The 25,845-nt window shown below is 60.2% G+C and overlaps 3 protein-coding genes across 7 annotated transcripts; all 3 read right to left on the bottom strand.

Moving 5' to 3' along the window:
* Positions 1–298: 298 nt before the first annotated feature.
* U2AF2 (U2 small nuclear RNA auxiliary factor 2) lies at positions 299–17,592 on the bottom strand. 3 transcript variants are annotated; one of them, XM_004283273.3, is made up of 12 exons: positions 16,593–17,592; positions 12,670–12,805; positions 12,010–12,054; positions 11,615–11,718; positions 11,135–11,286; positions 9,574–9,690; positions 9,263–9,401; positions 4,960–5,039; positions 4,759–4,881; positions 4,374–4,460; positions 3,857–4,105; positions 299–1,046 (listed from the first exon to the last, which is right to left on the bottom strand). In XM_004283273.3, exons 1-12 carry the CDS (start codon positions 16,639–16,641, stop codon positions 912–914), a joined length of 1,416 nt encoding a protein of 471 aa, XP_004283321.1. In that variant the 5' UTR covers positions 16,642–17,592; the 3' UTR covers positions 299–911. The 3 variants fall into 3 exon arrangements, with proteins under 3 accessions (XP_004283321.1, XP_012393470.1, XP_049559864.1); XM_012538016.3 differs by having other exon boundaries at positions 4,362–4,460; positions 16,593–16,784; XM_049703907.1 differs by having other exon boundaries at positions 4,759–5,039; positions 16,593–16,784.
* Positions 17,593–18,220: 628 nt separating this feature from the next.
* Positions 18,221–22,305, bottom strand: CCDC106 (coiled-coil domain containing 106). Of its 2 annotated transcripts, XM_033412047.2 has the most exons (6): positions 22,172–22,305; positions 21,453–21,531; positions 21,201–21,308; positions 20,938–21,114; positions 19,612–19,824; positions 18,221–19,102 (listed from the first exon to the last, which is right to left on the bottom strand). In XM_033412047.2, the coding sequence occupies exons 2-6, from the start codon at positions 21,484–21,486 to the stop codon at positions 18,786–18,788; spliced, it is 849 nt and encodes a 282-aa protein (XP_033267938.1). In that variant the 5' UTR covers positions 21,487–21,531; positions 22,172–22,305; the 3' UTR covers positions 18,221–18,785. The 2 variants fall into 2 exon arrangements, with proteins under 2 accessions (XP_033267938.1, XP_033267937.1); XM_033412046.2 differs by having other exon boundaries at positions 21,201–21,531.
* Positions 22,306–24,266: 1,961 nt separating this feature from the next.
* On the bottom strand, positions 24,267–25,833 carry ZNF581 (zinc finger protein 581). Of its 2 annotated transcripts, none has more exons than XM_004283275.4 (2): positions 25,602–25,833; positions 24,267–24,892 (listed from the first exon to the last, which is right to left on the bottom strand). In XM_004283275.4, the coding sequence occupies exon 2, from the start codon at positions 24,871–24,873 to the stop codon at positions 24,280–24,282; it is 594 nt and encodes a 197-aa protein (XP_004283323.1). In that variant the 5' UTR covers positions 24,874–24,892; positions 25,602–25,833; the 3' UTR covers positions 24,267–24,279. The 2 variants fall into 2 exon arrangements, with proteins under 2 accessions (XP_004283323.1, XP_012393527.1); XM_012538073.3 differs by lacking the exon at positions 25,602–25,833 and adding an exon at positions 25,366–25,547.
* Positions 25,834–25,845: the final 12 nt, after the last annotated feature.

Raw genomic sequence — 25,845 nt, 5'->3', positions numbered from 1 at the left:
CTTGGGACGATCTGAACTCCTGCGCCCACAGGGCCAGCCGGATGCGCCCCTCCCCACTTCATATGGGGGCCCGTCCATTGCACCCTCCTCCCCAGGGCCACGCCCTACGCCCGTCCTAGAGGAGCAGGCCACGCAGGCGGGGTGTGCCACTTCGGGTGTGCCAAGGGCACGGGTGCCCGTGCCAGATCGACAGTGCGGACACCTGGGCCTCCCAAGGCCAAGCCTCAGCCTGGGGCCAAGGGAACCCCTGAGAACTGGAGGGGAGGGGGTTACACACACCGGACGCGGAGCAGCTCCATAAAGTAAAATACAACAAAATGTTTAATGAGCAAATTCGTCTTAGCAAATATGAAACTGCCACAGAGAGTAGGAGAGGGACAGGGGCCACAGGGTGGGGGGCAGGTCTGGGGAGACTAAAGAGGAGAGAATCAACTATGTAAGAAACCAGGGAGGACACGGTGGAGAGGACCAGAGGCCAAAAGGGACAGGAGCTGTGGTCCTGAAAGGGGAGAGCAGGGTATCGGGGCCGGACAACAAAATTCAAAATCATTTGGCCATAAAATATAAACACGCTATGTTTCTACGGTGGGGAAGGGGAGCGAAAGGGGGCATAAGGGAAGAGAGACTTCTGGGAAGGGCCGTGGGGGTCCGACCCCGCCCTGCTGTGCACCCCCTCCCCACCCCTTCCCTCTGTGTCTGTGGGTGCATGTGTCTGTGTGGGTCTGTGTGCGCACTTCCCCCGTCCCCTCCCCGCCCCCAACCCCCCCCACCCTTAATCGGTGCCATTCCAGTTGCTGCCGGCTGTCATTCGGCTGTCACTCCTCTGCCCATCGTCTTCAGAGGGGGAAAAGAGGGGGAGCTGGAGGGGGAGAAGCCCCAGCCAGCCCTGCCCCTGCCCTCCCCCGCCGCCTCTACCAGAAGTCCCGGCGGTGGTAAGAGTCGGGGTCACAGTATTTTGTGACAACCACTCTGTTGGCGAACTTGCGACCCGTCAGGCCCTGCATGGCTTTCTGGCAGTCAAACACAGAGGTGAACTCCACGAAGATCTGTGGGAACAAGACGCAGGTTGTGAAGACCAAGGCCTCCCGGCCTCCAAGGATGCGCCGGTTCACTCACAGCAACCAGCCAGCATCTATCTACCCAAACCCAGAACTCCGCGGGAGGGAGAGGGAGGGAGGGAGGTTTATCAAACATCCTCCAGCACCCCAGGATCAAAGAATGACAGAAGACAGAGACATGCAGAGGCATGGAGAATGAGAGCAGAGGAAGCTTAAGTCAAGAGCCCCAAAGGGCAGGGGACAGGGGTGAGCTCAAGGAGACCGGTCACTTATGCTGAGTGTCTCCCCTGTACCAGGCACCATGCTGGGTGCTCCCCCAGCCACCCCAAGGGCCATGGGTGCCTCCCCCAGACAAGGGATGAAGGAAAGCTGACAAATTAGTACTCAAACCCAGGTTGATTCAAAAAAAACAAAAAACACCTGAACCTTGATGTGCTCAAGCTTCTCATCTTTCTTGAACCACCAGTTACAGAAGTGGAGGGAGGGGTGGATATAACCAGCCTAATTCAGAACATGGGGAGTTCTATAAAAACATGCCCCCTAATGCCTCAACAAGCAAAACAGCTTGCAAAACAAAACAAAACAAAACAAGAAGAAGTGACAAAACTGATAAATTTTAAGGAAGTTTGAAACCAAACTGCAGGGTTCCTTATTTTGATCAAAGCAACTATAAAAAGACATTTTTGAGACAGTAAGGGAAATCGGAACATGGCTTGGGTAGACAGATACTAATGATAATTTTGTTAACGTACTAATGGTACTGTATGGTTTCGTTAAAATAATTTTTTAAAGTCATCTGTTTATAGCAGTAGTTCTCAACCAAGGTGAATTTGTCCCCAGGGGACATTTGGCAATGTCTAGAGATGATTTTCATTGTCACAAAGGCATGAGTAACACTACTGGCATCTAGTGGGTGGAGGCTGGGATGGGGCTAAACATCCTACAGCACACAGCACAGGCCCCAAAGCAAGAGTGACCAGGCCCAAGACATCAGGAGTTCAGATAGAGAACTGTACTTAAGTGATATATGAGATATATCTTGTTTGGGGGGGGCGGGGAAGGGGGATGGGAAGCTGAATATATAGAAATCATGAATGATAAGATATTGGTAACCTGAAGCTGGGCGACGGGCCACTAAGACACTGCTACACATACTAGAATACGACTTTAAAAACATTGTACTATGACCTTAACTCTATCGCCACGACGGTTTCTCTCAACTCCTACGTTTGAAAAGAATGATAATAAAGTTTGAAAACAAATCACATAGACTGATCCCTGAGACAAGGCCGGGTCTTTCAATTAGTCCCCCCCAAACACGTCCTCAGCCCCCAGGCAGCCTCCAGGCTCTCCTCTCTTGAGCCACGACCGCACTAAGGAGACTGACCTGTCATGGACGGAGTGTCTCCAGTGCAGCAGTTAGGGGCAGGTAGGAGCGCAGGCCAAACCCAGTGCGGCCCACCCTCCCCTCCTGCCCCCGCCCCACCCCCCTCTGCCCCCACCTGCGATGCTTTTCCACTGCTCCTCGGCAAGTCTGTCCAGCCTGACACCTGAACAGGGATCAGGGTGCCTACCAGACCTCAAACTTGGAAGCAGCTCTGTCCAGCCCACTGCTCCCTGCAACATCTCTGCTGGGGTCTCAGGACCTCAAAGCCAGCCCCCCAACACTGACCATCGTCCCTCCCCCGCAGACCTGCTCAGGTCCCCTGCTTCTCACCTGCCATCTCTGCCAGGTCACCAAACCCAGAAGGCTGAGATGAGCATCTCACTGGCTCCTCCCCCTCCCCGGCACACCCAGATCAGCCGCCATGGTCCCGGCATTCACAGGCCGGTCCCGGCATTCACAGGCCACTGACTTCTCTCCATCCTCCTGCCTGCTCTGAATCAGGTCACCGTCTTTCACCCAGATGACCACAAGCCGTTAGTACCCAAAGCTCCAAACATCACACGGCTGTCACCCCCCACCCCTCCAAATTCCCAGCTCTGCTTTGCACTCCATGCCCACCCCCCCCCACTGTAAGGCACCACCTCGATGTGCCAGGTGTTTCCCACGTTTAAGAGCTTTCGAAGGCTCCCCCCATCCTCACTCAGAACAGCCAGCATGCTTCCTAGCACCCACGCTTCACCCCCTCAGGCTACACCAGCCACCTCGCTGCCTCTTGCCAGGACCCCACCTGCCTGCCGCGAGAACTGGGTGTCGCTCGGGCTTCACCAGCTCCTGACTTGCCTACCTGAACACAGGGCCCAGTGCGACGCTGCTCCCCTCCCAGCCACCACCGGAAGCAGCACACGCGCTGTCTCTTAACGTGGGCATCCCGCTGACCCACAAGGTGAGCAGCCACACACGCTGCAGGCATCCTGAGGGGGGGCGTGAGATGCTGGCACCTGGCACAGTGCCAGGGACAACGTGACTCAGTGAGCTCAGAATCAGACCCCAGAAATCAGAAACCTAACTGTGGAGAAGGGCTCGGAGCTGCTGTGAGAGCTCAGAACGGAAGACACAGGTGGGTTTGCTGCTTTGGGGACTATTTTTAGCACTTTTCTCCCCCTTCCATAGACAAGGCCAAACCACTTACCCAAGATCACATGAAACCCAGGTTCTGAACCAAAGCTGCTTCTATACAGAGGCAAGAGGCAAGTCCTCAGCCACAATGGCACAGCACGCGCGCTGCCTCTCACCACAGGCCTGGGCCCCCAGAGGCCCCGCTCTCTCTGGGTCAGAGTAGGGTGTGGGTGTGCGTGTGTGCCCGCACACGTGTGGGGACAGGGGACGCTCACGACAGCACGCTCCCACGCACCTTTCCACAGCCGGGCACCTCCACACCGTCCACGGGGCGGGGGATCTCGATGGACTTGACGAGCCCGTACTTGCTGCATTCGTCACGCACGTCCTCCACGATCTCCTCGTACTCCTCATCGTCCAGCAGCTCCTCAGGCAGGACCATGTTCATGAGGCACAGGACCTCAGTCGGGTGACCACCCATCTGCACCTGGGAGCTCATCAGGCCAGGCACTTGCAAGGTCACGGGGGTCTGGTTGATGGTACTCTGTGGGGCAGCAGGGGCAGGGGCGTCACGGGGCAGCTCCGCCCTCGCCCCCTCCATGCCCACTTCCCCCGAGCCCTCCCCCAAGACGCCATCCCAGGGAAAGACCCTGCTCTGCCCTTGAAGACCCAGGCACCCACTCCCAACACTGGCCAGGAAAGCCAGGGGCAGAGCTTAGGACGGCCCACCCAGCGTGCCCCCCGGCCCCTTCCCACCCCCCCACCCCCAGATGTCCCCTAGCCAATGGAAGATGACGTGCCGGGGGGCTCACCAGCGTGGCATTCTTGGCTCCCACGCTTGCCCTCTGGACAAGCAGCTTCTTATCCCCCAGCTGCATCCCGTTCAGCCCCGCAATGGCCTGCGTTTGGAGAACGCGGGATGGGGGCACGCAGGAGAGAGGTACAGGTCAGAGGCCAGTAGCCTGACACCTCCCCCGCAAGCCCCACTACCCCAGAGCCGGACACTGATAGGAAAGAGGGCAAGGCAAAGGGGTGAGAGCTTGGCAAGAGCTAGAACCGAGGGAAAAGGGCCCCTATGCCCAGCCCTGCTTCGGGGTGGCCTCCTCCCACCCATCCTGAATAAGGGAGACCTCAGCGAGGATACAGAGCAGGGTGAGGGCAAGGACAGACTCGCCAGCGCAGGGTCCCAGGGCTCACCTGGTCTGTGACGTTGATGTCCACGTACTCACAGAAGGCGTAGCCCTTGGAGAGCCCTGTGGCACTGTCCTTGACCAGGTTGAAGGCCTTGAGAGGCCCAAACGATGTCAGCAGCTCTTTTACCTGCGGCAGGCCAAGACGCCATGAGAGTATGGACGAAGGCTGTGACGGGGGAGGGGCGGGAAGAGACGAAGGGTCTACCTGGTCATCATTCAGGTAGTTGGGTAAGCCCCCAATGAACAGCTTGTGGGCAGAGTCCGGGACCACGGTGGACACGACTCCTAAGGGCAGAAGGGAGCAGACGGACTGTAAGTGCCAGCACCAGGTCGTTTCACAGACCCTGGCAGATGTCTGCAGGGAGAGGCCCGGCAGCCCTGGTCAGGCCACGTCCCTCCCACCCATGCGCCCTCCCCAGCCCCGCCTCGGAGGCGCACCCCGGCAGCACTCTTCAGGACGCAGAGCGACCCCAGCACAGCGGCACATCGGGGCCCTGGGGTCAGAGACACGAGCTCACACCCCAACCTGCCACCTGCTGCTGCGTCACCTGGGCAGGTTCCCTCGGCTCTCGGCCTGCTGGAGAGGCATCGTGGGGATACACAACCTCTCCTTCATCCTCAAGCCTCCACTCAGAGCCCTCCCCCAACCTGCCTCTGCTGAGACCAGGTCTCCCCAGGAAGCCTCCACAACCTTTCCCCGTGGGCCTGCGCTATGCACAGCTACAGGTGTCCCGAGCCGCTCTCTGGCCTCAGTCACAGGTGACCTCGGAGGAGTCTGCTGCTTGGTGTCCGTGAGGGCTGGGACGTGCCCGGCTCACTCAGCACCCTGGCAAGGCGGGGCCCACATCAGCCAAGCAGGTTTAACGACCACCGTGCGTCCACCCCAATCCTGCCCTCTCCGCTGAGCTTTTGACTCGGGCGCCTGCCAGGACTCAGCCCAACGTCTCGCACACTTCCAAAACGTTGTCCTTCAATTCCTGGAGCCTCCCCACAGGGCCTAAACTACACAGAGCTCCAGGACGCCGCTGGACACAAAGAGGATAGAAACGTGGACCACCACCCACCCGGCCGGACCTGCTGTTGACTTTGAGTTCAAGGCCCACTAGGCCCACTACTGCCAGACGCACCACCTTGCCTTCCTCTGCAATCCGGCACCAGGTGGCCCCGCTCCACCTCCTCCTGACCTTGGAGAGGAGCAGGCGACATGGGAGATGGGAAAGAGCCTCAGACACTGCCACTGCGCCCACAGAAGGGCTCCCTCTCCCACCACCACCCACCGGTCCAGCCCCTCCAGCCCTGCCGCTCCAACCACCAGAGCCCAGCCCCATCGGGGTGGGGCATGCAATCCTCTGAGACGCGGCCCGGGCAAGGAGAGATGAGCAGAAGCATCTGGGAGCCAGGGCCACGGACCGAGCACTCCACACCGGGCACCCCTGGCCGAACTCCTTCCAGCTATTCGTTTCACGTTCTCCCACCCCTACCCACAGCACAACAGGAGGAGACTGAGGCCCAGGGAGCAGGTACCACGTGAGGTCACACACTCCAGGACCCCCAACTTCACAGGCAGCTCTCAGGGAGCGAAAGGCTCTGCAAGGGTGCCGTCACAGGACACGGGCTGCGGATACAAGACTGCAGAGTGGCAGCACTGGGGCTGGAACCTGCCCCACCAGACACCTCAGGGAAGCACACGGCACCGAGGGCACCAGAGTTGGGCTCCCTGGGCTCCAATCTGGGGTACGAGACTGAGTGAGGCTCCTCTGGGCCTCAGTGACCTCATCTGTGGAACGGGGAGAAGCTCGCACCCCCCACCCCGAGCGCGTGGATGAGCACGACGGAGCCACACGAGCACTGGACGCGGGCTGGCGGCCAGGCTCGCCACCCCACGAAGCCCAGGCCGCGCCAGCACGAGGGAGCAGCAGGTCGGCGCCTCAGCAACCACAGCCCCTCCGTGCTCACTCGGTTCTGCCAGGGGAGAAGGGCCTGCTCTTCAGGGTCGCACAACCAGGAAAGCACAAGATAAATGGGGAACCCAGGCCGGTGTTGATGCCCAAAGTCAAAGCCCCGAGCAGCTCATCTCCGGACGGCACGCTCTGGGCGCCGCCCTGCTTCACACACCTGTTCTCTTCCAGAGGGGCTACCTCTCACCTTCACCTCTAAAACCTCACCACCCCCCATAAGGCTGCCCTGGACCCCCAGGTGCCAAGCAATCCTTTCTCATACCTGCAGCGTCACCTGCCCCTCAGCAGGAGGACCGTGACCGCCTCGTGCACTGCTGTGCCCCTGGCACCCCCGGCACTGCTTCGTAGGATCCTCCTGGGGGAGTGGAGGAAGCCCCACAGGTAGGGGCCTCTGGAGGCAGAGTCAGATTCGCCCCTGAACTGAGGAGTGAGCCTGATGCAGGACGGGCACTCAGGGTGAAGCTAAATTCACAAATTCAAAGATGCTACGCCTTCCTGCTCCCAGTTTCCATCTTGTCTTTAGGGCCACTGCACAGTCAGGCCTGAGATCAGGGAGCGCAGTTAAGGTCTCACCCCTGCAGATGATATATACTTTCAGTTTCAGGTCAGTCCCCTTTTACCAAGACAAGGAAGTTACCTTTCGGGTTCCTACATTGTTTCTTTTCCAACCAAGCGTGCCTGCCAAATTTTATCAAATGCTTTTATCAAATGCTTCTCCCGTTTATTGAACATTAGATCGAAATATGACCTTTATTGCACAGAACGTTTAACCTGCAGCCACCATCACTTTTCCTGCCATCCCCGGCACCCAAGGAAGGAACAGACTCGCCCAGTCACTGGTGGCTGGACCCCCGGCCTCCCTGGGGAGAGAAATCCCAGAGAGGAGGTCAGCCGTAGTAACAGAGCCTGCGACCGAACACTATCCCTGCCCCTGCGATGCCTCTGGTTCCACAGGAGAGAGGTGACAAGTGGGGCAGCACGGGAGACGGCCAGGCAGACTCTGCGGTCAGGCTGCGCCACCCGGGGTCCCAGCAATCACGCCTCTGAGCACGTCACTGCTCGCTTCCTGCCTCACTCCCCTCCTTGGTGAGAGGGCGCCCCAGCACCTACCACAGGAGTCAAGGGCCACTGCAGCACGAAAGCAACTCAAACCACGCGCCAGTGCGAGTGGCTACGTGCCGATAGATCTTAAAGATCTGGCCCCTAGTTGTCACTTGCCGACCCTGTACTACAGGACAGTCACGATGACGAACACCTGATCCACGGGGCACACTTGGGACTGTGCTGGCCCAGGAAGCAGGAGAAGCAGTGGGCTCCTGTGTAAATAGGAATGAGTTAAAACGCAGGGAATTCACTGGAAAGAGACACAAAGGAACGTTCCGTGGCTTGATCTGGGAGGTGGCCCCACAGACATACGTGCACGTAGAGCGTCAGAAAGTCAGTAACTTCTCAAGTTTTTTTTTATAAGCTAGAGAGATGTACTGAATTTACCCAAACTGGTACGGTGGAAAACACTGGGGATGAGCCAGGGACCCAGCCCTCAGTCCCAAGGTGCCACCCTCTCTGGACTCCACATCCCCCATTTCACAAAGTGAAGAGCCAACTTAGTTTCCAAGAGGTGTCCTTCAGCGTGAAGCCTCAGCCAGCAGAACGCCACGTTCTCAGCCCCCAAGGGTGGGGCTCACGGCCCCCACACCCAGAGCACCCGGTGCTCACCCTGCCTTTGCCTGAGAGCTGGGCCCCCAGCTCGGCTACCGCAGCACTGGCCCCTCCAACCCCACAGCGTTCCCGGCCCCCAACAGGGCCCCTCACAGGCCCAAATCCTCACTTCCACTCGGCAGTCAACCACAGGGGTCAGCAAACAGCCTGCAGGTTCCTGTTTCTGTACAGCCTACGGGCTTTCTGAAAGGTTGTTTTACCACATGTGAACGTTACACGGCACCCAAACATCAGGATCCATGGATGTTAAGGCATACGGGACACAACCACACCCACTCACTTAGGAAGCACGCGTGGCTGCTTTCCTGCTACAACTGCAGGGTAGTTTCAACAGAGACCACGCGGCCTGCAGAGCAAAAAACAGTCACTCTCTGGCCCTTTACAAGAGAAAGTTCTGCCGACCCCAGGTCTGCTATGTTACCTACCGACCTGAGGTGGTACTAAACACGGCTGCGTAGGCTGGCCCGGAGCACAGGGGTCGACGGAAAATCCACATCAGACCCCGCACCAGGAGCTCTACTGACCACCTGCCCATCCACACAGGCTCACCCACGCTCATACTGACCCCGCGGTCCAGAGCAGCGGCCTCTCACTGCCCACAACACGTTCAGTCTGGCCCTGGCTCTGCCACTTACAAGCTATGAGTCCTCAAGCAGACCACAGCTCACCCTCTCTGGGTGCCGGGCGCCACCTCTGCAAACAGGGAGACGCCCAACTCCCAAAAATTCGAAGGCCGGATGAGACGACGCATCCCCTCTGAAGTACTCGTGCTGCTTCCCTGTTAGCTCCAGCTGGCCTACAGAGGGAAAGGTGGGCAAGCTCCCCACTCACCAGGCACATAGACAGAGGGATTCTCTGACATGCCAGGCAGGGGCTGGTAGTCGTGAGGCCTGCGGATCTTCAGCGACTGGCCCTGGAAGATGATGCCATCAAAGGCCATGGCCTGCGTGGTCTCGTCCACTGAGCGGAACTGAAGGAAAGAAAAGGAGGTGGTCAGGGACAGGGTGAGTGGCCAGCCAGCCCCCCAACCCCCGAGGGCTCTGGGACAGCAACCTGGTAGAGAAAGGACTGCAGAAGAGCCCAGTGGGAACAAGGGCTGCTGCAAACGGGCTGGGCCTGACCCCACTACATGCCCGGCTCACCTCTAAGAAGGCAAAGTTCTTGTCCTGGTTAATCTGCACTGCCAAGACGGGATTGCCGGGGGCCTGCGTCAGCCCCCCCAGGCGCATCTGGGCGTTGAAGAAATCCATCATGGCCTCCTGCAGAGGGAAGAGGAGACGGGGGGGGGCGGGGGAAGGGAGGTGGAGAGAGGAGGGGAAGGGTGAGAGAGGGAGACACAGAGGGGTTTGGGGGTAAGGGGAGAGGGATGGGGGGCGGGGGGGAGGGAAGGGAACAGTGGAATATGGGTGGGGGCACAGAGATCAACAGTAGGAACAAAAGCAGGAGAAAGATCAGAGAAAGTGGGGCGGAGGCAGCAGCAGGAAAACAGCCAGGGACCAGGAGGCGGGACAGGAGGTGTGGAGAGAGCCACAGGGCCCCAACCAGGGGGAAAGAGAAAGATTGCTCAAGAAAGATGCGACAAACAACAGGGAGAGGCAAAAAAAACATAAAACAGAGAACAAGGAAAGGGAATGTGTGAGAAAAAGAAACATCCAATGGCGACAGCAAAAGAGAAATAGCAAGGAAGTAGAAAAGCAGCAGCAGGCAGAACACAGAGAAAACCCGAGAGAGAGGAGGGGGGGGGGGGAGAGAGAGAGAGAGAGAGAGAGAGAGAGAGAGAGAGAGAGAGAGAGAGAGAGAGAGAGAGAGAGAGGGAGAGAGAGGGAGGGGGAGAGAGGGAGGGGGAGAGAGAGAGAGAGAGAGAGAGAGAGAGAGAGAGAGAAGCAAAGGGATGGAGGAAAGAGGGCGGGAGGTGGGGAGCGCAGGGCAGAGGGTTGGGGAGGAAGGGCGGGCGGGAGGGGAGGAGAAAAGAGTGATGTGGAGGAATCTGGCCCTGGAGTCCGGGGGCTGGTTTATCAAATGTAGCAAAGTGCAGGTTGAGAAAGTCAGAATGGACCTTACTTGCCTTCGACGACGGTAGCAAACTTTTTGTTGCTACGAGGGATCTCAGCCCCACAATATTTCACTTTAAAGAGAAATGGAAACAACTCTTTGATCTCGGGATTCTCAGGGGGTGTCACGGGAAGGGGTGGGGGAGAGGGGAAGGGGAGAGGAGCGGTAGGGAAGGTGAGGGGAGGTCGGGGCGATCAAAAATAAAAGAACAGCGACCATGGGAGGGATGTGGGGAAAGGATGGGGGACACAGGCGGCAGAGAACAAGAGGCGTGTCAGAAACACTGAGGGGGAGCGTGCGTGTGCGTATGCATGTGTGCGTGTCCGAGTCTCCCTCTCTGTCTCTCTCCACACGGATTCGGATTCGTGGATTCGTAGGTACGTTACGTGTGTGCCTGCTCTCTGGGTTGCTGGAGGAGGTTGGGAAAGGGAAAGGGAGACGGGAGAGGGAAAGGAGGGAGGGAGAGGGCCACCCCCAGCCCGGCCCCTGGCTGGCTCAACTCCATCGGTCCGTCTGGGAGGGGGCCGGGGGGTCTTGCAGGAGCAGAGTCTCACCCGTGCAGGTTGGGGGACGGAATGGAGGGAAGGGGAGGAACAGGTGGGGGGGACAGGGAGAGGTAGGGGCAGGGGGAGGGCAGGGAGAAGGCAGTACCTCAGTGATGCCGAAGGGGATGTTGCCCACATAGAGGCGCCGGGCCTGTCTGGTCATCTGGCTACCGACCACGGGCACCGGTGTCGGGGTCACAGCCAGACCGTCAGGGGTCATGGTGGGGAGAAGGGCGGTGGCTGGAATCTGACCGGCAGCTTCAAAAGGAAGAGACGGGGATTAGAGGACATCAGGGCGCCCGTGGAGCGGCTCAGCAGCCGCGCCCTCCCAGACATGGGCAACCACCGCCTCTGCGAAACCAGGTCTGTTGACAGCTTCATCCCTGCTGTCAACTGCAACAGTAAGGGCTGTTGTCAAGGGGCTTCAAAAGGCAGAGGCCAGAAAACCCAGGGTGAAAACCCCATCCGCCACCCCCCCAAAACCGAGGCTCTGCTTCCTGACCACCCCAGTATACAACCACTCCAGCTCACGAGAGGGTAAGGGGGCCAGAGGACCAGCAGATGTGGGGCGGCGGCCGGAGCCTACCTTGCATGGCCTTGTACTGCATGGGGGTGATGTGCTCGAAGCCGGGCGGTGGCACGTCCCAATATTTACGGACCTTCTTCTTCTTCTCGTGGCGGGGGGAACGACTGGGGGAGGGGGGAGGGGAGAGCGGGGCAGGGCGACCTCAGTCTGACCAAAGGTGGGCCTGCAAGTCCCCCCAGGTTCCCCTCGGCTCCCCCGCCCAGCTCGGCTCTCTCCAGGAGGGAGAGGATCCGGGTCGGGGCCGTGCCCAGGCCCGGGGAGGGTGCTATTGCAAGGCAGGTGGGCTCTCCCCAGTGCTCGGGCCGGGGCTGGACAAGGACAGGGCAGGGTGCACAGCGGGGAGGGAGGCGAAGGGAACGGACGTCAGGGCGGAAGGGGCAGGAGGAGAAGCTCACATCAATCCACCGTGCTCCTCTTTAGCGCCTCTGGTCAAAGGTTTGCTGGGGGGTGGGAGGGAAAGGTGTGGGGAGGGGTGACTGGGGACCCTCGTCTTCCCCACACACCACACCCCCCAAGGCCGCTGAGTCCAGGGCTGGGGCAGGGCCGAGGTGAACAAGCAGCAGGCAAACCCCCTCGGCCCTGCCATTTCCCCCACGCCCCCCACCCCCAAGCAAGAGGAAGGGAGGAAGGGCCAGACAGACCACTTTCTAGCTGAAGAGACTGAGGTGGGAGGAGGCAGGACTTCCACCTATCCCGCCCTTCCTCACCCAAGGGGCAGAGAGGACAGAGGGGAGCCTGGGGAGGGAAGAGGCGTTAGAGCGGAAACCGCCGTCCCCCTCCCAGGGCGGCACCCCGGAGACCCGCACAGTGGGCACAAGAGGGCCAGGAAGGGGAGGGAGCCCCTCACCAAGGGACAGACAGAGCAGCTCCCTGTCACCAGACTCGCCTTGGAGATAAAGAACCTGCCGCACCAGCGACCCACCAGAAACTGAAGGAAACCCCAGGAACAGGGAAGAAACTGATTCAGACAGATGAGCAGCAGCGCCTCCCCCAGGTCCACGCGGAGAGGAGCCCCAGAGCCCCGGGACGCAGCCACCCGCTCCCCGCCCTGGTACCTTCGGCGCCGCCTGTCCCGGGAGGCGCTGCGCTGGTCCCGGTTGCGCCGGTCCCGGCTGCGGCTGCGGCGCTTGCGGTCCCGGCTTCGAGAGCGGCTGTGGCTGCGCTTCCGGTGCCGGTTCTCCTTGTCACGCTCTGGGCAAGGCGGGGGAGAGGATGAGCTGAGGGATGCCGTGGCCCAGCCCACCCGCGCACTGCTGGCTTCGCCCCAGCCCCAGGGAGGCCACCCCCAAGGGGAAGGGGCTTGATGGAGGAAGGGAGAGCAGGCTTCCTGGGTCCACACGCGAGTCCAAAGACCCTCGGGACCGGGGAGGGAGCTGGTTACCTGAGGGGACAGGGCCTGGAAGTGCCCCCGGGGTGTAAGGTACCTGAGGATGCTCAGGAGGAGCTGGGGAGCCAGAGAAGACAGAGGAGGCTGGCTCCTGGTCCCCCTCGAGGGCTGAGGGGCCTGACCCCAGGGTCGTCCCTGAGAGGGGCAGGGCTAGAGGCTGGGGAATCAAGAGACCCAATGATGTTTTCCTGAAGGGACCCAGCAGCCCCTCAGGAGACCTCCTCAACCAGCTGGCCCCCACTGCCCCACCATCAGGCCCCGGGGTCAGGCACCAGGCAGGACCCGCTTCGCTGAGAAGCAGGGACACCCAGCCCATCCCCACCCCACCAGCTGAACAATGCAGGATCCCCTCCTCCAGAAAGGCATGTCTTTCAGAATCTGGGGGGTGGGGGGGAGGTGCCGGCCCACTACCCCCCATTCCCACACTCCCTCAGAGCCAAGGACAGCAGGAGCTGGGGCGGGGGCTTTCTCCAGAGCTCCCCTTGGCGCCTTCAACCTTCCCCCACTCGCCTTGGGGGCGGCGCCTAGGAACAGAGCACAGCCTTGCCAGCAAAGCACAGAAACCTTGGCTCCCAGCAGACCTCTCCCCCTCTGAAGGAGGTGTAGCTCCTGCACCACGCTGTTTGTACTCTATTTCCTCGGTTCAAAGACGCCACTGATTCCTCAACTATCCTCGACTACCCCTCAAACACGTGTTAACTTTACCACGTGTCTGGGGACGGGGCGGCGGGGGGGGGGGGGTATGGAGATAATAAGAGAATGCCATGGACCTCACTACAACAGGATAAACCTGCACCTTAAAAAGGAAAAAACGTTGTAGCAATCATCGGGATGCCGCCTAAAACCATATTCTGCGCTAATTTTACTTGCACTCGATCCTTACTGTTACTTCGGGAAAACACTGGGGAGGGAGCCTTGCTCACGTAAGAGATGAGAAACCTAAGGCGCAGAGAGATCACGTGACTTACCCAGAGCCAAAAAGCATGAAAATGGTGAAGCCTGAATGTGAACCTTGAAATGTCAGCTAAGGCAGCTAAGCAGCGGACAATACTCCTAAAACACTGGAATCACTAACGACAGTGGGATTGCCTCCTTGAAAATAAAAAGACTAAACATAAAAAATAAATTGAAAACTGGCACCTGGAGGGGACAGGAGGGAACGAGCAAGCAGTGTGAAGCCAGAGGTAAGCACAGAGTCATGGCACTGGGCCCAGGGAGGAGCCCTGGCCAGAGGCTTTGGGCCTCTGGCTCCATGCTTGTGAAACGGGCAGGTTGTGAGCAGGAGACCCTTTCCTGTGGCTTAGGCTCTAAAACAGACAAGCAGGGAAAGCGACGAACACAGAGGAAGCAGTGGCACCTGCTGGGTGCCTGGGACACAGAAAAGGAAATTAATTCCCTGGAGACACAGACTGACACTTGGAGGAAGCGGGACCGCAGAGACAAAGACCCACAGGCACAAAGACCCATGGGCAGAGCAACACATGGGCAAAGCTTCCCCCTGAGGCAAGAGTAACACCCCCACACACACACACCAACTGATACAGCACAGATCAGAACAGAAAAGGGAGCTACAGTTGCTCAAAATGCTGTGGCCACCCTGTTGTGGGAACAACTCCACCAACCCAAGGGACATGCCCCGGCTGAGGGCCTGGCCCCCCAGTACCAGTAGGAACACCCAGGGAGAAAGCAGGCAGCACACCTGCAAGTGCCCCAAGGAAAGCTCCATCAGTTCCACTTGGCTTTCCAGCCTAGCGGAACATGGCTTTGCAGCCCAGGCAGACGTGGGATCGGTTTCAGCTTTTCTGCATAAAACCATGCAACAGCAACCAAACCTTTAAACCTCATTTTTCTCTTCTTTAAATGAGACTCATGCTTACCATCAGGTGTGGGACCCGGCAGAAGGATGTTTGGAAAGCAACTTTCCCTGCCTTTCCCCATCTCTAACACCATCTCTGAGTGAGCTGAAAACCTGCCTCTGTACTTCCTCCCTAAATAAGAAATTACACTAGAAATTATTTCACAATAAAAAATATCACTAATTGGGCACTTAACGTATGCCAACCCCCATGCCACACACTTTACATATGTTGCCCCATTTAATCTCAGCTCTACCTCTGATCAGCTGAAACGTGGGAAAGTTTTTACTTTCTGAGCCTGTTTCCTCCTCTGCAAAGGACAGGAAATCACTTCAGCCTCATAGGGCTGTTGCAAGATCCACTTAGAAAAACTGTGCAAAAGAGCTTAGCAAAGTGCCTGACACGTGCTCAAAGTTTACCTGCAACTATTATTTCTATCATCCCTGTTTACTCCAACATCCCAACGACAAAAACAAACAAAAAAAGTCACCCTACACATACAAAAAAAATAAGCATACAACTACTGAGCAATGAAGTAGGTACTAAAACCCAGGTCTGCTCACCTCCAAAGCCTGTACTGTTAAACGGTACATCATGTACGTACAGACACCCCGTGGGCACCCCGAAACGTGACTTCTTGTCTCCTAATCCAGCCACCCCCTACCCCACTCTAGGGTGGGCCGAAAGGGGAATCCCAGCGCCCCATGGGGCCCTCCGAACACAGGTAGCTTAAGCCTCAAGCCTACCACCTTCCCTCGGCCTAGCTTCCTCACTCTCAAATCGGAATAAGGAGACAAAAAAACCTGTTAACTATCTAACGCTTCTCTCAGTGCTGACATTTTTGGGGCCCCCAAAGTAATCAGCATTAGCACGGCCCCGTGCTTGGACTCGGCGTCCCCCGAGGGGGACGTGCCTCCCACCCTCCCGACTGAACCAGGTCCCCCTACTCGCTCAGCCTCAGTCTCCTCCCCTCCACGCTGAGATTTACGAAGCTGAGTCTAGGTGTCCCGAGCTGCGACCCTACAGGACGTGGGGTTTGCCTCTCTAGCTAGGGAACGATGGAACGCAAACATTCCGCACTGTGATCGCCGGGAGAGCCAGAACCCCGAGGAAGGGGTACAGGCGTGTGAGAGGAACACAGAGCACGCACAATGAGGCCTCTTCCACAAGCGCCGACCCTGGCGCCCCACGGCAGCGGCCCGGCGTGACACTAGCGGCCGGTCCGCAGGACCAGGCGCAAAGGGCGGCGGTGCTACAAGCGCCCCCCCCCGCGCGGCCCGGCCCAGGCCCACGTGAAGGGGGTCCCACAACGGCCATTTTGGAACAAAGGGGGCGTGGAGACCCGGGCCGCGGGCCCGGCCGGAAGCGGAAGTGCCAAGGCAGCCGTAGAAAAGGAGGAGGTGCGAGACCGAATCTATATAATCTCCTTTCCAGATTAAAAAAACCTAAATCCGCGAGGGGACACCCGGCGAGCCCGCCGCGCGTGCCGGAGACCACGTGGGGCGCGGAAAAAGGAGCGCATGCGTCCGGGCCTGCGCTCGCCGCTCCCTCCCCTCCCCTCCTGCGCGGCGGCACGCCGGGAGGTCACGTGAGCGAGGCGCGCGCCGCGGGACTTGGTGGGGGGGGGCGCCGCGCGGCCCTGAGAGGAGGGGGAAGCAAGGAGGAAAATGGCGGGGGACACGGAGGGAAGCCAAGAGTCGCCCCGCCCGCCGTCCCGCACCCCCGGCGCCCTCACCTTGCTTATTCTCGTTGAGCTGCCGCTCGAACTCGTCGAAGTCCGACATGCTGAGGCGGCCGCGTAGGGCTCTGTGGAGCTCTCGCCTCGCCTTGCCGCGCGCCCGCTCCGGCCGCTTCGGCTACTTCCGCCGCTTGCTTCGGCTACTTCCGGCCGCCGCCGGCGCTCCACCGCCTCCTACCTAATCAAGCCCGGGCTGCCCGCCCCACCCCAGCTCCGCCCCTCTCCCCGCCTGCGCGCCCGCGAGGTGCCCCTCCCCCCCGGGCCTGGCTCCGAAACGCGTCGGCTATTTCCGGACCGTAGAGGAAAGCCTCGGGAGCAGCAGCTACGGCTGCTTCCGAAAACACCCGAAGCGAGGGTTTCGCCGCCTTCCAAGGTTTTCGTAACTTTTCGGATATTAGCTCTTCAACGTTCAGATGTTTCCGTAGATCCTCGCGTTCCTCTGCACCCAGCCCCCTCTAAGAATTCGGCTTCTTCCGAAAATTGAAATTGTCCCAGTCTTTGCTTGCGCAGATTCTCCCCGCTCTTCTCCGCCGGCCCTGTCCAAGCAATCGGCTACTTCCGACAAGCCTAACCGTCCCGGACTTCGTCACTTTCCGAAGGCTTCCGGAGCTTGCCCTCAAACCCAGCCAGAGATTAAGCTCGTTTCCAAACTTCGGCTCTTTCCGAAGATGCCAGGCGCACCCTCCTCCCCTCTCGGAGAACTTCGGCTCCTTCCGCCACCGCTTCGGGAATGCTTCACTCACGGGAGATAGCTTCGACTTTTTCCGTCGGCACTTCGGCTCCTTCCGGCTCCGGGAACCGTAAAGGGAGGGAGGACAGAGGAGAGGTGGGTCAGGGGAAGGGAAACGGAGAAGGGGCAGGGTCCCGGCTCTCGGAACCTGACTCTCCGGGTGGGGAAAGGGGAGGAAAAGAAGGGCTGATCTTGCGGAGGGCCTAAGAAGGTTGCGCGAGACAAAATCAGCCAGCGGGGTGAAGGGTGCGCGCGGCCGCTGCGGAGGTTGCCAGAGCGGCTTTGTGCGCCTGCGCAGGGGGGAAGAGGCGGGGCGCGAGGTGGGCTTCTGCGCCTGCGTGGAAGCCGGTCTGAGGCGAGGTTTCTCAACTGTTCCGGAAGGGTGCCCGCTTCCCGAGCCCCCAGAGCGCGTGCGCGAGTCTTTCCCTTCCTCCAGGGAAAGTACTGCATTCCCGACCGTTAAGCTAGGCCGCCCTCTCCTGGTTGCCATGGCAACCGCACAAGCGCGCCCGCCCCACCCACCCACCCGCCGCGCAGACGCAGCAGGCGACGTAGCGGACACTTCCGGGAGGCAGATAATTTCGCTTTACCGCCTCCTGGCGGAAGCCTACGCTCAGAGAGTCCCCGTTCCCCTCGTTGGCCGCCTCCGCCAGAGGTTTCATTCAGACGCGCCTCCTGCCTCCGTGCCTCTAGTCCAAGTAGCCCAGCGGGTAGTGCTCACGCCTTTTTTCCGGAGCTCTGCCCCTCCGAGTTCCCCAGGGCACAGCTCCTTCTCCCCTGTCTCCCCAACCTCCCCGTTTCCCGCCAGACCGTCCGTGCCCCGGAACCCCTCAGAGCCTCCGTCACCGTCTTCGCGGCAACGGCCACCCCCTCCCAGGAAAAGGCCGGGGCCCAGTTTATTCCAAATTTTATCATCTCTTTTTAATTTAAATTCACTTAATAATTATCTGTTTCACGTGGACTCGAGGCGGTCCCGGAACGCGGTTTGGGAGCTCCTTGCAGGGCGGGCAGGTGGGCCAGCCTCTCCTTGGGGCTGGGGGCGGCAACGGGGTATGTACAGTGCCCTCGCCTCGCAGTCCCGCAGTTTTCCCAGGAGCAAGGGCCGGGTGACGGCAGGACGGTGCCGCTCAGGTGGGAGGGGGTGCCAGTGTTTAGGAAAGGGCAGAAACCGGCCCCTGGACAGTAGTTCTTGGACCGCCCCCACCCCAGGGAATGCGGAGGACGGGGAGGATGCTAAGAATGAGAGAGGCAAAGGAGCAGATCTATATACAAGGGAACCGGGAAGGGGGTGGCGGTCCGCAGGAGGGGAGGGAGAGAGGCACGCGCAGAAACAGGCCACCCATCCGCCCCCATGCCCTCGTGAGGGCCCACCACTCCTACACACGCTTGACCAATGCCGGGAGGGCGGAGGGGGAGGGAAAGAGGGGCCGGGGGCGTGTCCCGGGCCAGGTGGGGCGGAATCACCGCTTGAAGCGGTAAGTGATGGGAAGCAGCAGCTTGCTCTTCTTGAGGGCCTGCACCTTCTTGAGGGTCTCATCGTCCAGGGCCAGGAAGCAGCGGCGCGAGTACTCGAGCAGACGCTCCTTGGAGGGGTCGAACTCGCCCACCTCCGCCAGCTTCTCGGGGGCCACGATGAGCAACTCCGCGATGGGCGTGGTCAGCGCCACCGTGTTGCGGTCCACTCGGTGGTGCTCGAAGGCTCGAGACATGCTCTTCAGCTTCTGGAAGGTGCCCAGGATCTTCTTGTAGCGGCAGAGCACACCGTCGGCGTCCTTCACTGCAGGGCCGAGGGGAGAGAGCGAGAGAGAGGCATTGGGGGGGGGGCAGAGAGAGGAAGTGGGAAGGGGAGGCCAGAAGATCAGGAGAACAAAACAGAGAACGAGGAAAAGCAGTGATAGTTACAAGAGGCGGAAGAAATGTAGACAGAAGTCGGACCAGAGGAAAATCAGAGAAGGCAAGCCCAGGGAGGGGGATGAGGAGGAAAAATGAAGGAGGGAGTGGGTTCAAGGGTGGAGTTCAGCCCACCTGGGCCATCGCCCCCTCCCCTGTTACTGACAGGAGCCCAAGGCTCAGGAAGGTCAAGCCCCAGGCGGCGGTGAGGGTGGACACAGATTTAAGGATTGTAAACCAGGACCACACGTGGAGGCCGGGACAGACAACCAGGTCTGGTCTCTTTGCTGATGGGGAGACCAAGGCTTGGGGGGACAAGGGGGAGCTCCTTGGAGGTCACACAGCAAGTCCCCAGCCCAGAGCCCCAGAGACCCCCACCCCCTGTGCTTCGCTTACCCCGCTGCCTCTCTCGGGCCTTGGGCTTCCCGAAGCGCCTCCGGCCAGTGCCCCCTTTCTGCTTCTGCCTCTTCCTCTCCCCGTTACTGCCTTGTGCAGATGCTCCGCTGAGTGAGGAGGCAGCCGACTCGGGGTCTGAGGCTTCGCCCCCAGCCCCGCCTCTGCCGTCCCCCTCAGCCCTCCGGGGCCCAGGCTTCAGCCGGCAGTGGTCCTCTGGAGAGGTGAGAGGAGACACGCGCATGCGTGAACTTCACGAACAGGAGGGAGGGAGGAGGAGTCGGCCAGGTGGGGACCGACAGCACTGTCACACAGGTCCCCAGGAAGGGGTCCCCAAGGAGGGAAGAGGCAGGAAGTTCACTGTAGATGCTGAAGTTCCACAAGCAGCTGGGATTTGGGGACAGAGATCCCAAATCTCTGTGGGGTGGGGCATGGGCTGAGGATGCTCCTCAACTTGATGGCAAGAGGTCTGGGGGAGGGGCCCAGTGGACCAAGAGAGTCCCGGGGACCTCGAGACAGTCTTTGACTTTGTGGGGTTCCCACGGTGGAGGAGGGGTGTTCTGGGGACCCAGTGAGGCCTCTATAAGCGGGGAGGCAGGCAAAGCCTGGGTGGGGGTGGGAGTGCAGACCCGGAGGGAAACCTTAGTCTCTGGGTCTAGTGCGCTGGGAAGGGCAGGCGGGCGCCCACCCTCACCCAGACAGAGGAAGCAGCGGGGGTTCTTCCCGGCAGGGCCCTCCGAAGGGTGGGTTTGGAGGTCCAGTGTTGGGGTTCCCACCGAGGAAATCCAGAAGCCCCTGGGCCTGACCATCCTTGGTAGGTTCCCGTCAGTGTGGGTGGATGGTGGGAGGCCCCAGCAACCCAGGCTAGAGGTGGCTCAAGAGCAGAGGGGTCCTCAGTAAAGTAGGTGTTGAAAAAACACAGGCCCTTTGCCCAGACTTTCAGCTGACTTCACAGAGAGGGAAGCGGAAGCTTTTGAGGGAGCCAGCCAGGGGCTGAACGGCAGGAAGGGGAGAGGACAGTCTGGATCCACCAAAACACAGCTAAAGATTTGGCAGAGAAAAGCCCTATAAGGGAAGGGGATGGGGCAGTGTTCAGAATACATGGACCAGCAGGGCAGTGTCCTGTCCAGCAGCAGAAGGACTCAAGCAGGAAGGAAGCTGGGCTTGAAGCCCCAGACATGGCCACAGGTGCAAGGAGGGGGCAAAATGACAGGTCCCCCTGAGCCGCCAGAGGATGAGTGTGGGTGAGAAGGGTCCTGTGTCCCTGAGGAGAGCCGAGCTGGGTGCCGGGGCCCAGGAGTGAGATGGGGAGGGGACTGGCGGCCTCACCTGCATCCATGCGGGCAGAGGAGATGAACTTGTCCAGCTGACACCGCAAGAAGTCCCTCTCCTCCTCCAGGTCCTCAATGCGCTTCTGCAGCCATGAGTTCCTCTCCAGGGCCATGTGCAGCTGGGCCCTAACACCGTTCATCAGGGCCACAGTCGGGGACGCAGCCCCCGGAGGCTCTAGGGACAGCAGAGGACCCTGGTCGACCCCAGGCCTCAGGGCCCTGCACCCCTGCCTGACTCAAGTCCCCTTTCAACCAACTCACCCTCGAAGTTTCCCTGAGAGGGGCTCAGACTGTAAAAGATCTGTGGGTCTAGGTGGGGCGTCTCGTCGAAGGGGATGGAAATCTCGAAGGCCTCATTGTCCTTCTTCACTGGAAAAAAGAGGCCGGGGTCACCCCAGGGAAGTCCCAAGGAGCCTCGGACCAGCCCCCAACCACGCAGCCCTGGAGAGGAAAGGGCAGGGACAACGGGCAGCAGCTGTGGGACCAAGGGTGGAGCAAGGTCCAGTTCCTCACCTGTCCTCCTCCGGCTAATGTTTCGCTCATTCATGGTGCGGCCTCCTGCGGACCCCAGCAGCTGAGAGCCTCAGGGGCACTGGACAGAAACAGCAGCCACAGATGAAGGAACACAGACGGACTCCTCGGGGACATCCCGGGGGAGCTGGGGCTCACGACTGCGGGAGGGCGTGCTGAGGGCCGGGACTCCTGGGTCTGATGGAGGAGGGGACCCAGACCCCTCAGGACTGAGGGAGGACCCCTGGGGTTACAAACTCCTAGACTCTAGAGAACGAGGGTGCTGGAAGAAGAAGGACCGGTGGGGTCGACAGAGCAGGCACATCCTGGCCGAAATAGGACAGAACCTCATCACAGGTCGCCTCGGGGCCAAAGAAGTGAGAGGTGCGGGGGAGGGAGAGTGTGCCCCCAACTTCCAGGCGCAGGGTGGGGGCCCAAGCCACGAGCCGCGCCTCCCCACCCCCGGTCACCCCACGCACTCGCGTGGGCGATCAAGGCGATCGCCCGTTGGGGAGCTGGGCGCGTGCGCAGTGCGGGGGAAGGTCGTGAGTGGGGATGCGCCCCCGCCCCCGCCCTTTGTCCCGCGGGTGGGAGGGGGAGCGATGGTGGCAAGTGGTCTCAGCGGGGGATGCACCTGGCCGCAGGTGCCGACGCGGCCACCACCGCCCCCACGGCCCGCAGGTGCCCGGGGTCGGACTGGCCGGGGCCCCACGCTCACCCACCCGCACGCGGAATCCGGCCCGAGGACCGACGGCAGCGGCGGCGGCGGCGCCCATGCCCGGCGCCGGGGAGCGTCTGCAAAGAATAACGGGGAGCGGAGGGAAGCGACCGCACACCCGCGGGCAGGGCGGCAGAGGCGGCGAGTCTCGGAGCCGGGCGATGGGAAAGGCAGGGACGCCAGGACCGCCCGATGCGCCAGTTGGCGTGCCTCCTCCAGGAGTCCCCGGCCCCAGATGAGGCCGGCCGTTTGCGGCGGAGGCCGGGGCCGCACTTGCGCGATGGCCCCTTGCAGCGCACCCCCGCCCTTGGCGAAGCCTGGGCAGGGAACGTCACGAATTTCCCAAATCCTGGAGAGCTGGCAGCTCCGGGGGTCCCCAGGGGTGGGGGAGTGGGGGGCGACGGCGCGCCGAGTCCGGCCCGGGAGAGGCGGGGAAATATAGGAAACAGCCGGGAAAGTTGAAGCACAGGGAGGATCCCCTTAAGAGATACCCTGGGAACTGGCCGGTGCGGACCCCTGCAACCCGCTCTGATCCTTCGCTCCTTCATCTCCCACTGGGCTTCAGCACAGCCAGACCCCAGGGTTCCCAGGATCATGGGGTAGGGAGAGTTACTCCTCCCCGAAAATAAAGGCCTAGAAACCACTCCCCACCCCTGCATCATCACCCCCGTGTTGTTAAGAGCTGGCTTTGGAACATTCAGACCTAGATTCCAGTCCTGGCCGCTCCTTCACTGCCTCAGTCTACCTGTAAAGTGGGGAGATTATAATCCCTTTTAGGTTTGTTGTGGGTATATAGGATGATATGACACGCAGAACGCTCAACTCAGCGCCTGACCGCAGTGAGAGCTCAAGACAGGGCACTGTTACTGTTATCTGAAGTTAGATGGTGGGAAGCTCTTTCCCTCTCTGGGAAGTAGAGACAATTTTTTCCTCCACCCAAAAAGAGGTCGGAAGAAGAAATGAGGCCCAGCACAGTGCCTGGCACAAATCCGACACACAAGGAAAATTCATTGAGAAGGCAGATGTTTATTCAGCTTCTGGCCCAGCTCCACCTGCCTCTCCTCCCATTCTCAGGTAGCTTCCATGCTCTGGAATTTCTGCCAGCCCTTATGAGAGTCGTGCTTCAACCCTGCAGCGGGAGAACCTAAATGTCTGTGCCACCTAGAAAGTGTCACTCTCCCCTCCTACCCACTTCACACTACGGATAAATTGCAGCCTCAGTCAAAACGTCCAGGGGGGGGCACCTGCCCTAGATCGGTGTTTTTCAAACTACAGGTTCATGCGCAGATAATATGGTAGAATGAAATCTGGAATTGGCAGTCTTAAAAAAAAAAAAAAAGTAGATGGAAAAAAACAGAGATCTGCACATGGCAGAGGTAACTACTGTTAAACCTTTGTTTTGCATATATTGTGTATCTATACGGGGTTGCCATATAAAATGTTTCTTACAATGGATCGTGGTTTAAAAAAAAAAAGAAATATTTAAAAACATTCGGCCTCTATGACACAGGCGGTCAGGAGCCAAGCTAGGGCGAACCCCAGTGCAGGCCAACCTTCCCAGGCAAGCCAAGGCCCAAGTGGGCCAGGCACTTGCTCAGTCTCTGTGCTAGACAGTCGGCAGAGACACGGTCCCCCAAAACCTCACACGCTCAAAGTGGAACCTGTGTTTAGTGAGTGTCCAGTCTCAGACCCTGGCTGGGGAGTGGGAAGCAGGTCTGGGGCCCCTTCCCCCAGCATCGCAGGGGGGCCTCAGCAAGATGCTGCAGATTCCTGATGGCCCCCAACCATGGGTTTCCAGGCCCAAGAATTTCAACACACAGCACTCTGCTCCCTACCCCTCCAGTCAGGGCTCAGCCGTGGACTCGCTGATGTCTCTGAGGTTAGAGGACTCCACTCTGTAAACGTGAGGTCTTTTTCCCATCCTTATCTCCAAAACACTGAGGACCCGAAGATTACTCCTCAAGGCAGGGCTCAGCCTCCCCACGGGGGGGTCCTGTGTTTGTGTCCAGGGCCCCCGCAGCCCAGCCTCTGGCGCTCCCGGCTGTCTGAGGGCGACGGGAGTCCACGCTCCCCACAGAATCCCATGGTACCTGAGGTACCCCGCAGCCTGGCTCAGGGATGCTTCCACCGAGCGTGCTTCTGCAGCGTGTTCTGCTCCATAAATCGGCGTGGACAGTGCGGGCACTGGTAGGGGCGCTCCCCGGAGTGGACCCGGCTGTGCTGGGCCAGCTCGCCCGCCTCTCGGAAGCGGCGAGGGCAGAGCGGGCAGCCGTGGGGCCGCCCGCCACCTGCCCGGTGAATGGAATGGTGCCGCGCCAGGTGGCTGGCCCGCTTGAATGCCTTCCCGCAGGTATCACACTCAAAGGGCTTGACCTCCGAGTGGGTGATGCTGTGTCGCTGAAGGTAAGACATGTACTCGAAGACCCGGGAGCACACTGGGCAGCTGTAGCACTTTTTCTGAGCCGAAGCCCCATCGGGTCCGGACTCTCTCTGAGACTCCTCGTCCACCAGCACGGTGTACGGGACGCCCTGGGTGTCTATGAGCAGGTAGTGGTTGGGCCTCGAAGGGGACGAAGTCTGGGGACATCCTGTGGAAGAGGAAGGTCCGGGTTCTGGGGACCCGCCTGTCCGAGGGGGAGGCGCCTCCATGGCCTCAGCGGAGGGAAGCGCCAGGGGCTGGGGGCAGGGGGACGGCAGCACCAGCATCCGGAGGGGTGACTGAGGCCTGGTGGAGGGGAGAGAGGATGAGAAGGTTACAGTAGAGGAGGGAAGCTCAGCCCCACGGGCTCTGTTCTCCCCTCTCTATGTAACCTACTCAGGAATTCTGCAACCCCCATCCCCCATCTCCTCTCCAGTCCTTCGGCCCTGAACTCTGTGACCTTCTGTAAGGCTCCTACGCACCCCCTCCTTGAAAAACCTCTCCGATTCTGTTCCACCACCGACTGTACGCACAGGCTCTTTTTATCTTTCCGCTTTGTGCCCCCGCTCAGGTCACAGGTTGCCCGCAGGCCCCACCTAATAGACTTCCAGGCCTCTCCCTTGTCCACGCCACTGATCCCAGTCTGGGTGTCAGTCCATCCTACATATTCCACCAAGAAGCATTTCCTACCCCCTCTATATGCACTCAGGCCTTCTCAAATGGGCTGTCACGTTGGGAACCCCATGTCCTAACCCGCCCACCTCCCCTTGCCCCGCTACCTGCAGGTTCTCTCCAGTCCGCGCCCATCCACCCCCCAGTCCTGGCAGTGTCCCAGCGCTCTCTAGGGTTCCACCAGCGGCCCGGGCCTTCAGGCCTCTCTACGCAAGTTCTCGGCAGCGCCCCCTCCGAGCCGTCGGAACAGCCCCTCCCCGCCCAGCGCACAGGTACCCGCTCACCCGGCCCCGCCCCTCCCTACGGCCCGCTCCGGCTCCCTCCCGCCTCCCGGCCCCCGTACCCGGTGCAGCAGCCTCTCGGGTCCGGGCGACTCCGGAACGGCCCCGGGCTACTCCCGTGGTTGCAGATGGCGGCGGGTCGGTGGCCTCAGGGTATCCCCCAAGAGCTGGCGGCGCCGGGTAAGGGGAGAGAAGACCAGGGTAAAGAGAAGAGGGTCCAGGGGAGGGCGGTGGGGGCGGGGGCGCCTGGGCCATCAGGAAACGGCTCCGGCCAGAAACACAGGCCGAGATGAAGGTTCCCAGGTG

Source organism: Orcinus orca, chromosome 20, assembly GCF_937001465.1.
Source record: "Orcinus orca chromosome 20, mOrcOrc1.1, whole genome shotgun sequence".
Taxonomy (NCBI): domain Eukaryota; kingdom Metazoa; phylum Chordata; class Mammalia; order Artiodactyla; family Delphinidae; genus Orcinus; species Orcinus orca.
This window is presented reverse-complemented; position numbering and strand designations above follow the sequence as displayed.

Bases quoted from the DNA above. Each gene is read 5' to 3' on its own strand.
- U2AF2 (XM_049703907.1), bottom strand. From the start codon at position 16,641: ATGTCGGACTTCGACGAGTTCGAGCGGCAGCTCAACGAGAATAAGCAA. The intron at 12,055-12,669 runs GTACCAGGGCGG...CCCACCCCCCAG, and splicing joins CGGGACAGGCGGCGCCGAAG to CAAACCTTTGACCAGAGGCG. The intron at 4,461-4,758 runs GTGAGCCCTGGG...CTCCAAACGCAG, and splicing joins ACATCAACGTCACAGACCAG to GCCATTGCGGGGCTGAACGG.
- CCDC106 (XM_033412046.2), bottom strand. From the start codon at position 21,486: ATGAATGAGCGAAACATTAGCCGGAGGAGGACAGGTGAGGAACTGGAC. The intron at 21,115-21,200 runs GTGAGTTGGTTG...TGCTGTCCCTAG, and splicing joins CTCTCAGGGAAACTTCGAGG to AGCCTCCGGGGGCTGCGTCC. The intron at 19,103-19,611 runs GTAAGCGAAGCA...TCGGCCCTGCAG, and splicing joins GGCCCGAGAGAGGCAGCGGG to TGAAGGACGCCGACGGTGTG.
- ZNF581 (XM_004283275.4), bottom strand. From the start codon at position 24,873: ATGCTGGTGCTGCCGTCCCCCTGCCCCCAGCCCCTGGCGCTTCCCTCC.